The sequence below is a fragment of the Lolium rigidum genome, chromosome 5, assembly GCF_022539505.1.
Source record: "Lolium rigidum isolate FL_2022 chromosome 5, APGP_CSIRO_Lrig_0.1, whole genome shotgun sequence".
Lineage (NCBI taxonomy): Eukaryota > Viridiplantae > Streptophyta > Magnoliopsida > Poales > Poaceae > Lolium > Lolium rigidum.
Genome location: NC_061512.1, coordinates 232,286,583 through 232,302,933, shown reverse-complemented (window position 1 = coordinate 232,302,933; position 16,351 = coordinate 232,286,583). Strand labels below are relative to the sequence as shown.

The 16,351-nt window shown below is 50.6% G+C and overlaps 1 protein-coding gene across 1 annotated transcript; it reads right to left on the bottom strand.

Annotated features, from left to right (window-relative positions):
• Positions 1 to 7,739: 7,739 nt before the first annotated feature.
• LOC124652420 lies at positions 7,740 to 9,216 on the bottom strand. Its single transcript, XM_047191430.1, has 3 exons — positions 9,097 to 9,216; positions 8,400 to 8,673; positions 7,740 to 8,294 (listed from the first exon to the last, which is right to left on the bottom strand). Exons 1-3 carry the CDS (start codon positions 9,214 to 9,216, stop codon positions 8,014 to 8,016), a joined length of 675 nt encoding a protein of 224 aa, XP_047047386.1. The 3' UTR covers positions 7,740 to 8,013.
• Positions 9,217 to 16,351: the final 7,135 nt, after the last annotated feature.

Below are 16,351 nucleotides of genomic sequence, written 5' to 3'. Positions count from 1 at the left end.
GCGTGGCACATGGTGAAACTCACAGCCTTCGAAGAATCCGGCAATCTTTTGCACGTGGAACCGGTACGAGGCCATGTTGGCATCTTTTGCATCCCAATCCCCGGAACAACTGCTGTACCACAAGATCTGAATCTCCATAGCAAATGATCCGGTGCGCACCGATTTCTTTTGCGACCTTAAGCCCATGGATCAAAGCTTCACATTCAGCGACATTATTCGATGCCACTGAAATGCACTTGCAAAACATACCGTAGGTGATCCCCTTTTGGCGAGGTAAGCACCACACCGGCACCTAGACCCTCTTTGAGTTTGGATCCATCAAAGTGCATTTTCCAGTACTCTATCCTCTGATCTGGCGGTTTGTATTGCATCTCCGCCCAATCAACGAGGAAATCAGCCAAAGCCTGTGATTTTATGGCATCTCTTCTTTCATATACCGGCACATATGGTGATATCTGGATTGCCCATTTTGCAATCCGGCCGCTGGCGTCTTTGTTGCACATGATGTCGGAGATTGGTGCTTCACTCACCACCTTCATGGGGTGCTCCTCAAAGTAATGCTTGAGTTTTGTGGCGGCCATGTACACGCCATAAGTCATTTTTTGGAAGTGAGGGTAGTTTTGTTTTGAGAGGGAGAGCACCTCGCTCAGGTAGTATACCGGCCTCTGGACGGTTTTTCCTTCCTCTTCTCTTTCAACCACCACCACTACGCTCACAACCCGGTTTGTTGCCGCTATGTATAATAGCATAGGCTCTCTTTCTAAAGGTGAAGCCAGTATGGGTGCTGTGGCCGGCATTGCTTTTAGCTCTTTAAACGCTGCGTACGCACGAGGGGTCCGGACGAACGTGTCGGATTTTTTCATGAGAGCATATAGTGGCGAGCTTTTTCTCCCAACTCTGCTTACGAACCGGCTCAGCGATGCCAAGCTTCCGGTAAACTTTTGCACATCTTTTAGCTCTCGAGGGACAGTCATTCTTTCTATTGCCCGGATTTTTACCGGATTGACTTCTATGCCCCGGCTTGATACCGGGAAACCGAAGCGGCTTGCCGGCAGGGACACCAAAGGTGCACTTTGCCGGATTGAGTTTCATCCGGAACCGTCTTAGGTTGTCGAATGTTTGCCGGATGTCATCGATTAAGGTGTTTTTTACCTTAGTTTTTATCACAATGTCGTCCACATAGACTTGCACATTCTTTCCGATTTGATCAAACAAGCATTTTTGCATACAGCGCTGGTACGTTGCACCAGCGTTGCGCAACCCAAAAGGCATAGTGACATAGCAATAAGCCCCGTGCGGGGTAATGAACGCAGTTTTTATTTGATCTTCCTTTTTCAAGGGAATTTGGTGGAAACCGGAATACGCATCCAGGAAGGACAACAATTCACACCCAGCGAGTTGAATCAATCACTTGATCGATTCGTGGCGAGAGGAAAAGGGTCTCTTGGGCAGGCCTTGTTTAGGTTGGTGTAGTCGATGCACATGCGCCACACCTTCGGAGCTTTTGCCTCCGGGTTCTCATCTTTCTTCTTTTCAACCATTACCGGATTGGCCAGCCACTGCTGTGTGCGTGACCTCCACAATGAATCCGGCAACAAGCGGTTTGGTTACCTCTTCTCCTATGATTTTCCTTCTATCTTCGGCGAACCGGCGCAAGGGCTGTCGCACCGGCTTAGCATCTTTTCGGACGTTTAGAGAGTGCTCAGCCAGCTCCCTCGGAACACCCACCAAGTCATCGGTGGACCGGGCAAAGATATTCCGATTCTCACGGAGGAAGGCGACGAGCGCGCTTTCCTATGCCTCATTCATGCCGGCACCGATGCGAACGGTGCGCTCTGGGTAAGCCGGATCCAGCACAATGTCCTTTGTTTCATTTGTCGGCTTGAATGCCGGTGAGCCCAAGTTTCCACTCATTGCCGCTAAGCTCAGCCGTGAGGACCGAGCCGGCGCAACAGTTGTTTGCATCCTCTTCTTTTCCTCCGCGATCACCGGCGATTCCGCTAGGTTTGATCCGGCGGATGCGGTTTCCGGTGAGACTTTATAGTTTCCCACAACGGTCGGCGGTCCACGAGGTGCCGGCATCTTCATCTTGAGGTAAGCCGTATGAGTTGTGGCCATGAAGGCTGCCAATGCCGGTCTCCCCGATAACGCGTGGTAGGGACTGTCTAGATCCACCACCTCAAACTCAACATTTTCAACCCGGCAATTGTCACGGCCTCCAAATGCTACGTCCACCCGAACTTTTCCTATCGGGGCGCAGGACAAACCCGGAACGATTCCGTGGAACGTTGTGCGCGTTGGCTGAATCATGTTTTCTGTTATGCCCAGCGTATGCATGGTATGCTTGTACATGATGTTTATGTCTGCTGCCGTTATCTATCGAGCACCTTGCTGAATTTTACTCGAGCTTGTGGCCCTTTCATGATTGGGTCCACAACAAGAGCATATCCACCCGGATTCGGCATGATTTTGGGGTGATCCTTAGATGACCGGGTAATTTCTTGATTGGACCACATCATGTATTTGGGAAGCTGCCGGCATCACGGCGTTTACCTCCATGGAGCGGCGATGCACACTTTGCACTGTCCGTTGGCTCGGTGACAAAAACAACACAGCACGGATGCGGGTCTTCGTAAACATTCCGGCCTAAAGGTGCCGGTGGAGGTGGTTGGTTATCGTTTTGCTCCACCCGGTTAACTTGCCGAGTACTTGCTGCCGGTTTGGCTGTACCGGTAAGGCGTTTGCCCCGGTAAGCGGCGGTGGTGGCGGTAGGCTGTTGTTGCCGCGGCATGTCTTGTGGTGGTTGTACATCTTTTACCGCTCCCTTTTGCATCAAGTACTTTGTCCGGGTACAATGCTTCGTCGGGTGGTTTGGCGGGTGTGCCGGATTCGGTGTGTGCCACCGACATGGGTTGGTCCATGGCAGCTTCCATGGTGTATTTTGCGGGTTCTTGCCAGTTTCTTTTCTGGACCCAGGGTTTCTTTTCTACCCATTGTTTCTTAGGACCTGCCCACGGCTGCGATCCGGTTCTTTGCCTCTGACTGCCGCTGGCCTCAGAGTTTTCCTGCACAGCAGCAACTTGCTGCGGACCGTACCTTCGATCCGGAAAATCTTCCCTTCTTTTGTTATTCCGGTTATCCCGGTGTTGCTCTTGGCGTAGCTGTTCCGGCTCAGGTTGCACTACCGGCTGCGTTGGGTCTCCCAACGCATAGCTATCCGCCACACGCATCATCTCTGCCAAAGTTGTCGGCATGTTCCGCTGCAGCTTTTGCCACAACGGTGAACCTCTTCTGCACCCACTGCTAAACCAAGCAATGGCCTGTGCCTCGATTACTCCTTCACAGGAGTTCCTCGTAGTGTTCCACCGGGCCAGATAATCCCGGTACTGTTTCGTTCGGGCGCTGTACGCACAGAGCAAGTTGCTGCGGCCTGTTTGGCCTCTGATAGGTGCTGCTGAAATTGCTCACAAAAGCTTCCTCAAAATCCAGCCAGCCATTTATACTTCCTGCCGGCAAGTTGTTTAGCCATATTCTTGCCGGTCCGACCAAAAACGATGGTATGATTCTCACGGCCCAACGCCTGTTTCCTCCTCCTGCTACGGTTCCTCCACCGCCTGCGACGTATACCGCGGTTACGTAATCCGCGAGCCAATCTTCCGGCTTCGTAGTGCCATCGTATGTTTTTGTGTCACGGGGCAACATAAAGTTGCGTACTGGTGGTTTTTCTTTCATGATCCTTGGGCCAAAGCACTTTGGGCCTGGAGGACCTTCCTCCTCGATCATTTCGACAAGTACACTCTATCCGAGACGGTGCCTCGCATCCCGTTCCGGTAAGTATCTCTCTCCCAAGCGTTCTCCCAATGCGTTCCGGTATGCTTGCCGGTCTTGCGGAATCAGCTTCATCATAACATTCCGGTACCGCGGCCCTTGCACTGCCGGTACCTCGGGGATCTATTTCCTCCTCATCGTACGCTGCCTTTGCAGCTCGATAATTTTGCCCGGTCTCATATCTACCGGCATGATTGTTTCCGGCATAGCCTCCTTTGGCGTAGCCTCGTTCTGCCCCTTGGCTTTTTCTACCGGCATCATGTTGCCCGGCTTGTTGCTTTCCGGCAAGAACCGGATCGTACACAGTCATCTGCTGCGCATTCACTTCTTTTTCCCTTCTTCTGTCCGGATGGGGGGACGAAGCCTGCCCATGGGACTTGCTACCGGCATTCTTTGTTGAACGCGCGGATTTTGAGGCCGCGGCCTTGTTCAGCTTAGCCAGCTGCTCAGCGTTCTGCTGCTCAATAGTTTCCAGCAGCTCTCTAACACGCTCTTGCTGTTTTGCCAAAGCATCTCCGGAAAGCGACTCGCATAGCTCTACTGCAGCTTTAGCAGCTTTTATAGTTTTATCCGGGCTACTGTACTTAGGTTTTTCCACGATGCTAACAGATGCAGAGGTACTCTTGCCGGCATGAATCTCTTTGCGCAAATCCTGATCTAGGTTGCGAGCTTTTAGCCGGTTTTCCGGCATCCTGGCAGCATGCGCGCTAACAGAAGCAAAGCCATGGGCAGCGTTATACTCACGTACGGTTAGGTTCAGCTCGCTCTGCGCCCTGACGATGTCCTTGCCGCTCTCGAGCATCTTCTGGCGCTGCGCCTCCAGCTCCGCCTGAGCCGCTGCCGGGTCGATGTTCTGCGCGATGGGGGTGGCGAGGACGTTCATCGCCGCCTGGAGCGGTGTCTCCGGTGGTGCGGACGGTGCTCCCGCTGCGCCTGCGCCTCGCTCCAGCGGTGGCTTGGCTGCACGGGTCGAAACCGCACGCCCAGCGCCTTCACCCACAGCTTCTTTGCCGGCGTCGACCGCGCCTGCCATCATCACCTCCACGCTCCCTGGAGCGCGGCCTGCATGTAGCCATCTTGGCGGATCCGGCGCCACCAGCACCGGCGAGAGGCACTGGCGCACAGGAACGGTGCCGAAGTAGACGCGGTGGCTGCCGAACTCGATGATGCGGCCGTTCTTGGGGAAGATGCCGCCGTTGGCGAAGCAGCCCGCGTTGTCGTTGATGAAGTCCATGGCGTAGATGCGCTGCACCAACGCGGACACCGTGCGCTCGCCGGCGACCTCGAGGATGCCCGCCCGAATGTGAACTCCTTCAAGCGCCACTTCCGGCCCCACGGTGGGCGCCAACTGTCGTCGTGGTGAACGAGCAGATGCCATAGGATGGCTTAGATTGGGGCCGAACGGACGCAAGAGGATTCAGGGGAGGGTTTGCGATTAGATGGGAAGAACTTCCGGATGCTTTCCTCAAGAACACAACTCGAGGCCGGTATACAAGAAGAGAGACAAGAGGAAGAACTCGTACTAGATCGCTAGCTTCATTGATCTTAACATGGTTACAAGTTCGATTGCCTAATCCTTCCCGTGGTCTCGCGCTCGTAAGAGGCGCTACCCCTCTCCTTATATAGGGGAGAGGGTGGCTTACAGAACAAGAAACCCTAATGGCATCTTTGACTGGACAAACTACTTTACAAAGCTACTTTAATCACGAGATGACGCCGGGGTCCTCTTTAATCGGGGCTGCTGATGTCCTCCGGCTTCTTTGAGCGTCATCCCTCTCTTTGGCGCCAGGGCTCTGATTAAAGCCACTTTGCTTAGCTCATCCTTGTCTTCTTGCCCTGAAGAGAATCTTTGACCAGTCCTGCCGACAGGCCCTTCACTCCGGTATCTTCTTTACCGGGTTCTGGCATACCCCTTAAGGATGCCGGCTTGGCTTCACTTAGCCAAACTCCTACCTCTGTTCCGGTAAGAAAGTTAAACCGGTATCTCGATGGCTTAAACCATCCGGTTTGGCATGCCTTTGGCATACCGGGGGTTATCCCCCCAACAGGGTGGGCGAGGAGGAGGGAGAAGAAGGGAGGAGAAAGAGGAGAAGGGAGAAAAGGGAGAAGGAGGAGAAGTGGAGGATTAGGAGGAGGAGAAGGGAGAAGAAGGACAAGTGGAGAAGGAGGCCACCGAAATTCAAAATTCGGCTCCAAATTTCTGTGGCGCATGGGCATATGGTGCGCCACAGATTTTTTCTTCGATTTTTTTATTTTTGCAGAAAAAAATCTTGACTTTGCCGTATTATTTTACTCTTTTCGAATTTGGCGATTCTAAAAATTGGCTAACCGGGTAAATCCTGATGAATTCGGATGTAGAATTTTCTCCCGGTCATTTTGATATATTGTGCGTTTTTCTGAGTTCGTATGCAACCACAAATCCAGTTTGATGATTTTGCAACGCAATTTCGCAAAAAAGTCGAAATTCATGTTTGTTAATTCTCAGTGGTACTAGATGACGTAATACATGCGCACCTCGAAGGATTTTATTTTTTGAAATTTCTATCTATTTCTTTTCTATTTTACAGAGGTAAGGCGATCCAGGGGCTGGTGGTGGTGGAGTTGCGTGGGGAGCAAAAAAAATCGTACACTTTACATTGGCATACGCCACATAAATTTGGACTTCTGTGGCGCATATTGCCGTATGCGCCATAGAATTGTGGCCTCGTGAAGTTAGTGATGGACCCCACAAGGAATTTTGTGGCGCATGTTGTTGATTTTTTGTGGCGCATGTGGGCAAATGCGCCACAGAATTCTTTTCGCACATGTGCAGTACTGGATCCCGCGTGAACCCCATGGAGGTTCTATGGCGCATCCGTCTACATGCGCCACGGAAAGGCAAAATTCTGTGGCGCATTAGTTCTATATGCGCCATAGAAATTAGAAATTTCTATGAAGCATATTTTTTGGTGCACCACAGAGATAATTTTGTGGAGCACACACTTTTAGGTGCGCCACAGAATACATTTGTACCTATATAGTTTTTCTAGTAGTATTTTGTCAATTTGTCATGTGACACATATATTTTTGTTGACTTGTGATCAAATTATAAGAGTTTTTAAACTTATTATTAGATTATTATTTCTAAATTTTTTTTTTTAAAAAAAGAGACCCATGGGCACTAGCACCCAGGGCATATTCTTATAGAAGAAGCTAAATGAGCCACAAATCCACGTTCGAGGAGATTCGAACCCAGGTTGCGGGGCAGCCACCAACTCGAGCTAACCATCAAACCCTCCGGTCATTCTGCACTAAGTTACCTATTATTGAGTGAGCTTTTTTTAATCAAATGTGATACCTATAAATACAAAATTGCAGGCCACTTGTATACAATTTGATTTACCTATTAGGTGCCATTGGGTACGGTACCCGTCGATATAAGCATGGATAAGTTATACAGTGGGTACGTGTACCGTCGGTATAAGCATGGATAAGTTATACAATTTTGCTATGTCTCGGTCAACCGAAATTTTATTAATTGCACTTTTCCGCAAGTTGCATTTTTCTGCCAGAAATGTACAAAATTAAGTTGCACTTTTTTTGAAAAACAGTTACACTTTTCTAGTTGCACTTTTTTCTTTGAAAAACAGTTGCACTTTTCTAAAGTAACTGAGACTTAAGAAAAGAAAGTATGTGTCAAAATATAAGTAGAATTTTTGCACTTCTTCTTTGAAAAACAGTTCACTTTTCTAAAGTAATTGGATGTTAAGAATATCTGTGTCAAAACATAAGTAGAATTTTGTGTCAATTAACTATACACGGATAAATTTTGCAACAGTTCTTTATTTTAATACCAGTTGACTATACGGTATAGGTATGGTTGTATGATCTATCCTATCCTGCCTATACCCTACCACTCTACCAGTGCCATCCTTACTGGTAGTTGGTACACGGGAATTTATCTGGAGCAGTAGAGATAGCGAGCGAAATTCACGAACGAAGAATACAACATTCGGAGTAATCCTTTGCTCCGGTTAAAACCAAAATGTTCAGATACCAGCAGGGAACGCCTTCTCCTCGCACCTTCTAAAACAGGACGGCGTCACCTCCTTCCTACTCTCTGCTCCTCGATGGAAATACACTACCGGCAGCCGCACCTACGTACTCTTCTCCTACCACTATAGCACGGCTGGCTGGCAGCGCGCTTCACCACGACCACGTCACCGGGCTCGGCTGGTAGCTCGCCGCCGGGAGCGGCTGCGGTACCATGCAGTGCTGCGGCCACTGCTGGTGCGTCGCTGAGGACTGGTCGGCCCCGTCCTGCTCCACATCCATGGACGTGTCCTCGGCGTCCATCATCTCGGTGGCCGTGGCCGGCGCCTGCACGCGGTGCGGCGCCCACGGCGCCCATGGGACCATGGCCAGGTTGGAGTTCTCCTCTCCGGCGAACATCGCTCCGTGGCTGTTCGCCTCTTGCAGCATGGTGCCTGCACGGTCGAATCAGTTCTCGTCAGTTCCATCGATCCCAGCAGTTAGGACTGAACCAGCCCAAATGAACAGCGTAACTAGACGGGATTAGCAGTGGCACGCACCCTTGAGTCCTTGGATCCAGTCGGGGCAGACGCGGAGAGGGGCGCCGGGCCGGAGCGGGCCGAGCAGGAGGCTGCGTGTGGCCTCGGCGGGCCTGTACAGCACGATCGCCCGCTCCTCGTTGGCCCCAGGCGCCGCCACCTCCACCGGCACCACCGGCACGTCGCCGCACATCGGCGGCGCCCCTTGAACAACCCCAAACTCCGGCACCAGCTGCGTCTGAGGGAGCGGTGGCGGTGCGACCGCACCGGGCACGACAGGCGGCACGTCCGCGTCCTGCGCACACAGAGAACCAAATCGAACACCTTAGCAAACTCGAGGGTTACGGGCAGAACGGGGAGCGAGCTGGGTCGGGTTGCTAGAGCACGTACCAGGCGGCGGCTCTTGGCGGCGCGGAAGGCGACGGGGTATCCGGGCTCGCCGCCCAAGTCGTCGTCCAGCCACAGCTCCGGCGCGTCCGTGCCTTTCCTCTTCACCCCCGCCATGTCGCCGCACATCGGCGCCTCCTCCTGTAACCCCAGAACAGCCACGGGCTGCGTCTGAGCAGCCAGCGGCGGCACGGGCCCGCCGGGCACGACGGGCGGCACGTCCGCGTCCTGCGCACACCCAGAAACCAAAACAAACACGCCGCCGCTTAGAAAAATTTCAGCTAGACCGAGAGAACAGGCGGCGCGCTGGGTCGGGAAGCAGAGAACGTACCAGGCGGCGGCTCTTGGTGGCGCGGAAGGCGGCGGGGAACCCGGTGCCTCCGTCGTCCAGCCACAGCTCCGACGCGTCCGCGCCCTTCCTCTTCAGCGCCGGCGCGGCGTCCATGTCCATCACAACAAGCCCCTCAACCAATTTCGTCGACAGTCGATCGGCTGGTGCTGGGGCGCGCTAATCGAGAGAACCTAATCCAGTGCAGCCGGGCGAGTAGTGGTGCAGATTCTGATCCGGCGCTTCGGCGGCGAGTGTTAACTGTTAAGAAGAAGAAGGGGAATTTTCGAGGGTTGCAGAAGGTTCGGGGCTCGCGGTCGCGACGGCTCTAGAATGTTCCCGTACGCTTTCCGCTCTCTTCTTGTGCTTACGTGTGCGCGCGGAATGTTTCGATAGGGCGCTGAGCGGTGGCTCCCGCACTACTGTGCTGTAGATATTTTGTCCACAACAATGCTATGCGTTTTGTGTTTGATTTCTTTTTTCCAATAATGCTATACTTCTACGGACAGGCTTCTACGGAAATTTCTTAGGCTGGTGCCAACGCGGGCGGCAGCCGGGGCGCTACCGCCCGGGGCGGGGCGGGAGAGGGGCTGGAGGCGGGCGGGACGGGAGGGAGGGCGCCGGCGGGGCGCCCGGCGGTGCGCCCGCTCGCCGGCTGGCGCCCGCGTTGGCGGCGGGAGGGAGGCGGGAGTGGGGCGGGAGGCGGGGCGGCGCGATGGCGGGCTGGGGCGGGAGGCAGGCGGGCGGTAGGGCGGGCGAGAGCGGGCGTTAGTGGGGCGGGAGGCGGGCTGGATGCGGGCGAGAGTGGGCGGGAGCGGGGCGGGAGTGGGGCGGGAGTGCCCAACGGCTAGCTGACGTGGCGCGACGCGATTGGTCCACGTCAGCTAGCCGTTGCTGGTTCAAATTTTCAGCTCCACCCCTATAAATACCCCCATATACCCCCATATTTTTCACTCACACTCCACACCCCCCATGATGACGACGAGGAGGAGGAGCAGGAAGAAGAGGAAGAGGAGTAGAATTTTTATTTATTATGTAATTTTTAATATTTATTATGCAATTTATTAATTATTATGTAATCGGAAATATTTTAAGTTGAATAAAATATTTTCTTGCATTATTTTGAATGTCTAAACAAAATCGAGTGAAATAACTTAATGTGGAAAAGAAATGGTGATGTGGAGGAGAGAGAAGTGAGAGTGGGGACTATAGCCCATGCATTGGCACCGTGTGGTGAGAGTGGGGTGAGAGTGGGGTGAGAGTGGGCCAAAAGCTGACGTGGCGGGGCGGGAGCGGGGCGGTGCGTTGGCACCAGCCTTAGAGCAGCAGACGCGGCATCGAACCTCCATCCACGTGATAACCGTTGTTTTTCAGATACACCGCATCGAACTCTTATACTCCCTCCGACCCGAAAAAGTGGGCGGACGGTAGTACAAACCGTTTTTTTCACTTACACCCTTCGTATTTACAAACAGATGGGTTCCAGCCCCCAATCGCTCGCTCGCAGCAGCAGCTAGCTGCCGGCCGGACTCCCGCGCTCGCGCCGGTGGACCGCCGGCCTCCCGCGTTTCGCGCCGGCGTCCTCGTGCTGCCCTCCCGCGCCTCCGGCTTCCCGTTTCTCCTTATTATTATTGCAGAAATTGGGGGAGGATGTGTGACTTCAGGTGAAAAACTGCGGGGGGCGTTTCGTAAAATTACCACCGCGAACAGTAATTCGGGTCGGAGGGAGTACTATTTTTTTTTTGAGTCATTTCAAAAATTTTTTTTGAGTCATCAAGTTTCGCGCCGTGAAAACCCTAAGTTTTCCGGTTGGCGAGGCTGCGTGAGCGCGAATCCCATCTACTCCCAACGTTAGCGCGAAGGACATTCAACTCCTCCCTTTCCCGCTTCCGCCCCATCACCAACCTCCGATTTCACCGCCTCCACCCCTCTTCGGCCTCCGCAGCGGCGCGCTCGCACCGAGATGGAAGCCCTCAACCCTCCGCTGCTCGTGGACCTGGCAACGCCGCGCGGATCGATTCCACCCACCACAACCGGATCTAGCGCCACCGCAACAGCAGCCACCAAGGAGATCGTGGTCGACACCCCACATCAAGCTGTCCTCCCCAACATCAAGCGGGTGAAGAGGCCGGGCAACAAGTCGCTGGCGCAGAAGAAGCCGGCGTCGAAGAAACCCGCTGCGAAGAAGCCAGCCGTCGCCAAGATGGCGTCGTTGACAGCTTTGACGGCGGCGATGGCGAAGGCGCCGTCGGCATCGGCTGTTGCGCAGAAGGTGGTCGACAAAAGTCTCGCAGTTTATGTTGCGTCGGAGTCGTACGTCGACATACACAACGACGCATCCGTCGACATCGATTCGCCGCCGCTCACGGATTACGGCGACTATAACGACGGCTTGGGGAGGGACTCAAGGGCGTTGAGTTTGGGGAAGATGAAGACGCCGGCGGCGATGAGAAAGATGACTTGGAAGAGATAGAAGAGGGGGCGTTCGATGGGACGGTGGCCAAGGCGAAGGGGAGAGTGATCCGTGATACGTCTCAAACGTATCTATAATTTTTTATGCTCCATGCTTTTTACACCAATTCATATATGTTTTGCTTACACTTCGTTGCACTTTTACATGATTTCCGGCACTAACCAATTAACAAGATGTCACAGTGCCAGTTCCCTGTTTTCTCCTGTTTTGTATTTCAGAAAAGTTGTAAGAGAAATATTCTCGAAATTAGACGAAACAAAAGCCAAGGTCAATATTTTACCGGAATGAAGACGAAGTCCGGAGGGGGGACGAAGTGGCGGCACAGGGCGGCCACACCACCCCATGGAGCGGCATGGGTGTGGCCCGCGCCTAGGGGTGGTGTGCCCCCCAGGCACCCCACCGACCTAAATCATCCGCCTATTTAAGCACGATCTCGGGAAAACCCTGAATACCCGAGCCTCCATCCACGAAAAGTTCCGTCGCGGCCGTCATTGCAGAACCCATCTCTAGAACAAATAATCTGGTACAAGTAATTTGGATTGGATGGAATATTATGCATATTGATAAAAGTACAGGACAAACTTATTTTTGTGTGGAAGAATCCAATTCATGGTGCACTAAACTCGTACTCGTATTCTTTACTCCCCTCGTTTTGGCTATTGCCGTGCAATGGTGTGGTTTGATTGTGTAGATGATATCGAAAATGAGAAGAGAAGACAATTGTTGACCATCTCTACCGCATTTAGTGACCTTGTCTAAGTAATTGTACTATCGTTAGAAAAAAACTAGAGGACACATTTTTTGGCAATGAATTTTCACTATTTCTGATTTGATATATGCACACCCTTCTAAACTTGAACTAGTCACATAAGAGCAATTCCAATAGTATAGCCAACTGTTGGCTATAACAAGATGTCATATCATTTGTAGTCATCATATAGCTAACATGTACAATAGTTGGCTATAAGAATGTAGTACTTTACTAATATATGGCCCACCTTTCACTCTCACAAGGTGCCTAGAAGCACGTGCAAGAGCTGACTATTGCATAGTAGCCCACCTCCCTTCTCTCTCCTCTTCTCTCCTCCAACTCATCTAAAATATATTATTTAATGTCTTATAGTCAGCTGACTGGACTCTATTGTACTTGCTCTAACACTCCCTCTGGTATATAATAAATGTTGGAGGTTCAGTTAAATGTTGAACAAAGTTAAACTAAGCTCCGACATGGTCTAAACTGAATTAAAGCCCTACCACTTATTATGGATCGAAGTGGGTACTCATATTGGTTGGAGGTCCTTCCTTTGTGCGAGGTTATTCATCCAATCTCTCCCAACAATTATTGCAAGTATGGAAAAACCTTACCGGATGAAAATTGTTGCTTTTTGGTGGGTTAGCGGGTTGATTAAATGCCAATAAATATTACTCCCTCCGTCCCAGTTCGCAAGGCAAAGTTTTCAAATATCTTGGCCCAAGGTGAATTCTCATTGGCTTTAAATTTGCACGTTAAAACATGCAAAAACTTTGCCTTTCACATGCATGGAGTACTAGTGTGCGGTGGTTTCACATGCATGGAGTACTAGTGCGTGGTGGGAGATGAAAAGAGGAGTGTTTGCATACAAAAATGAATTAGTTTACTCCCACATTAAATGCAAAATGTGCCTAGGAGGTGAGGGATTTTGGGACAAATATTTTTTGGGAATTTGCCTTGCGAACTGGGACGGAGGGAGTACTAGGAAAGCAGCTAGCCCAAATGTTGCTAGCAATGGCGCACACTGCTACTGATGGGCCATTTACCAATTTTTTAGATTCCCCAAAATCAAAAAGAAAAACCGAGTTTACATAGGATTTAGATTTTGATGAAAAAAATCAATAAATAAAAATCTGCCGTACACCATGACTTGTGGTGCCACCTACCCCACTAACTCCACTATATCACCTTCCACACATCCCTTATCCATCCATCCCTACCTCCTCCTCCTCTTCCTCCCTGCGTACTTGCCGCCTCCTTCTCCTCTTCCTCCATACCTACTTCTCATCTTCCTCCATGCCTCCTCCTCCTATTCCTCCACCTCCATGTATCCTCCTCCCTTCCTCGCAGACCCAACGACCTCGCATGCCCTAACCTCGCTGTCGGCCGCCCTGCCCCGACATCGCTACTAGTGTCTCAATCACTAACGCCTCCACCAAGATGTAGAGAAGTTGCAAGCGAACAAAAATTATCCAAAAACAAAACACAACAAAAAATCGCAAATAAAATGGTGCCAGATGAAGATCTAGATCTAGATCTAGAGTTCAAAAATAGCAGTGACGCACCAAGTTTTATACTAGTGGCGCACTAGACATGACTACACGAGGCACACCTAACAACTAGTAGTGGCGCACCACCTGGTGTTGGAGATATGCCCAAGAGGCAATAATAAAAGTGGTTATTATATATCTTTATGTTTATGATAAATGTTTATATACCATACTATAATTGTATTAACCGAAACATTGATACATGTGTGTTATGTAAACAAACAATGAGTCCCGAGTAAGCCTCTTAACTAGCTTGTTGATTAATAGATGATTAGTTTCATAGTCATGAACATTGGATGTTATTAATAACAAGGTTATATCATTATATGAATGATGTAATGGACACACCCAATTAAGCGTAGCATAAGATCTCGTCATTAAGTTATTTGCTATAAGCTTTCGATACATAGTTACCTAGTCCTTTCGACCATGAGATCATGTAAATCACTTATACCGAAAAGGTACTTTGATTACATCAAACGCCACTGCGTAAATGGGTGGTTATAAAGGTGGGATTAAGTATCCGGAAAGTATGAGTTGAGGCATATGGATCAACAGTGGGATTTGTCCATCCCGATGACGGATAGATATACTCTGGGCCCTCTCAGTGGAATGTCGTCTAATATCTTGGAAGCATATGAATAAGTTCATAAGAGACTACATAACACGGTACGAGTAAAGAGTACTTGTCAGGAGACGAGGTTGAACAAGGTATAGAGAGATACCGATGATCAAACCTCGGACAAGTAAAATATCGCGTGACAAAGGGAATTGGTATCGTATGTGAATGGTTCATTCGATCACTAAGTCATCGTTGAATATGTGGGAGCCATTATGGATCTCCAGATCCCGCTATTGGTTATTGGTCGGAGAGAGTTCTCAACCATGTCTACATAGTTCGCGAACCGTAGGGTGACACACTTAAGGTTTGATGTTGTATTAGTAGAAATTGAATATGGAATGGAGTTCGAAGTTTTGTTCGAAGTCTCGGATGGGATCCCGGACATCACGAGGAGTTCCGGAATGGTCCGGAGAATAAGATTGATATATAGGAAGTCATTTTATAAGTTTGAAAATGATCCGGTGCATTTATGGAAGGTTCTAGAAGGTTCTAGAAAAGTCCGGAAGAAATCACTTTGGAAGGCGGAGTCCCGAAGGGACTCCACCACCCATGGCCGGCCAACCCTAGAGGGGTGGAATCCCAAGTGGACTCCACCAAGGGGGCCGACCACCCCCCTCATGGAAGGGTGGGAATCCCACCTGAGGTGGGAGTCCCACCTTGAGTAGGTTTCCCTACACATGGAAGGTTTTGGGTTGGGGTCTTATTCGAAAACTTGTAGTCCAACTCTTGGGGGTTCCACCTATATAATGAGGGGGCAAGGGGAGGGGTGATACGTCTCAAACGTATCTATAATTTCTTATGTTCCATGCTACTTTTACGATGATACTCACATGTTTTATACACATTATATGTCATTATTATGCATTTTCCGGCACTAACCTATTAACGAGATGCCGAAGAGCCGATTGTCTGTTTTCTGCTGTTTTTGGTTTCAGAAATCCTAGTAAGGAAATATTCTCGGAATTGGACGAAATCAACGCCCAGGGTCCTATTTTTGGACGAAGCTTCCAGAACATCTGAGGGGAAAGGAAGTGGGGCCACGAGGTGGCCACACCACCAGGCGGCGCGGCCCAGGCCCTGGCCGCGCCGGCCTGTGGTGTGGGCCCCTCGGGCACCCCCTTGACCTATCTCCTCCGCCTACTTAAAGCCTTCGTCGAGAAACCCCCAGTACCGAGAGCCACGATACGAGAAAACCTACTGAGACGCCGCCGCCGCCAATCCCATCTCGGGGGATTCTGGAGATCACCTCCGGCACCCTGCCGGAGAGGGGAATCATCTCCCGGAGGACTCTACACCGCTATGGTCGCCTCCGGATTGATGAGTGAGTAGTTCACCCCTGGACTATGGGTCCATAGCAGTAGCTAGATGGTTGTCTTCTCCCCATTGTGCTTCATTGTCTGATCTTGTGAGCTGCCTATCATGATCAAGATCATCTATTTGTAATGCTACATGTGTGTTTGTTGGGATCCGATGAATAGAGAATACTATGTTATGTTGATTATCAATCTATCTATGTGTTGTTTATGATCTTGCATGCTCTCCGTTACTAGTAGAGGCTCTGGCCAATTCATTGCTTGTAACTCCAAGAGGGAGTATTTATGCTCGATAGTGGGTTCATGTCTCCGTGAATGCGGGGAGTGACGAGCAACCTCTAAGATTATGGATGTCTTGTTGCCACTAGGGATAAAACATTGATGCTATGTTCGAGGATATAGTTATTGATTACATTACGCACCATACTTAATGCAATTGTCTATTGTTTACAACTTAATACCGGAAGGGGTTCGGATGATAACCTGAAAGTGGACTTTTTAGGCATAGATGCATGCCTGGATAGCGGTCTATGTACTTTGTCGTAATGC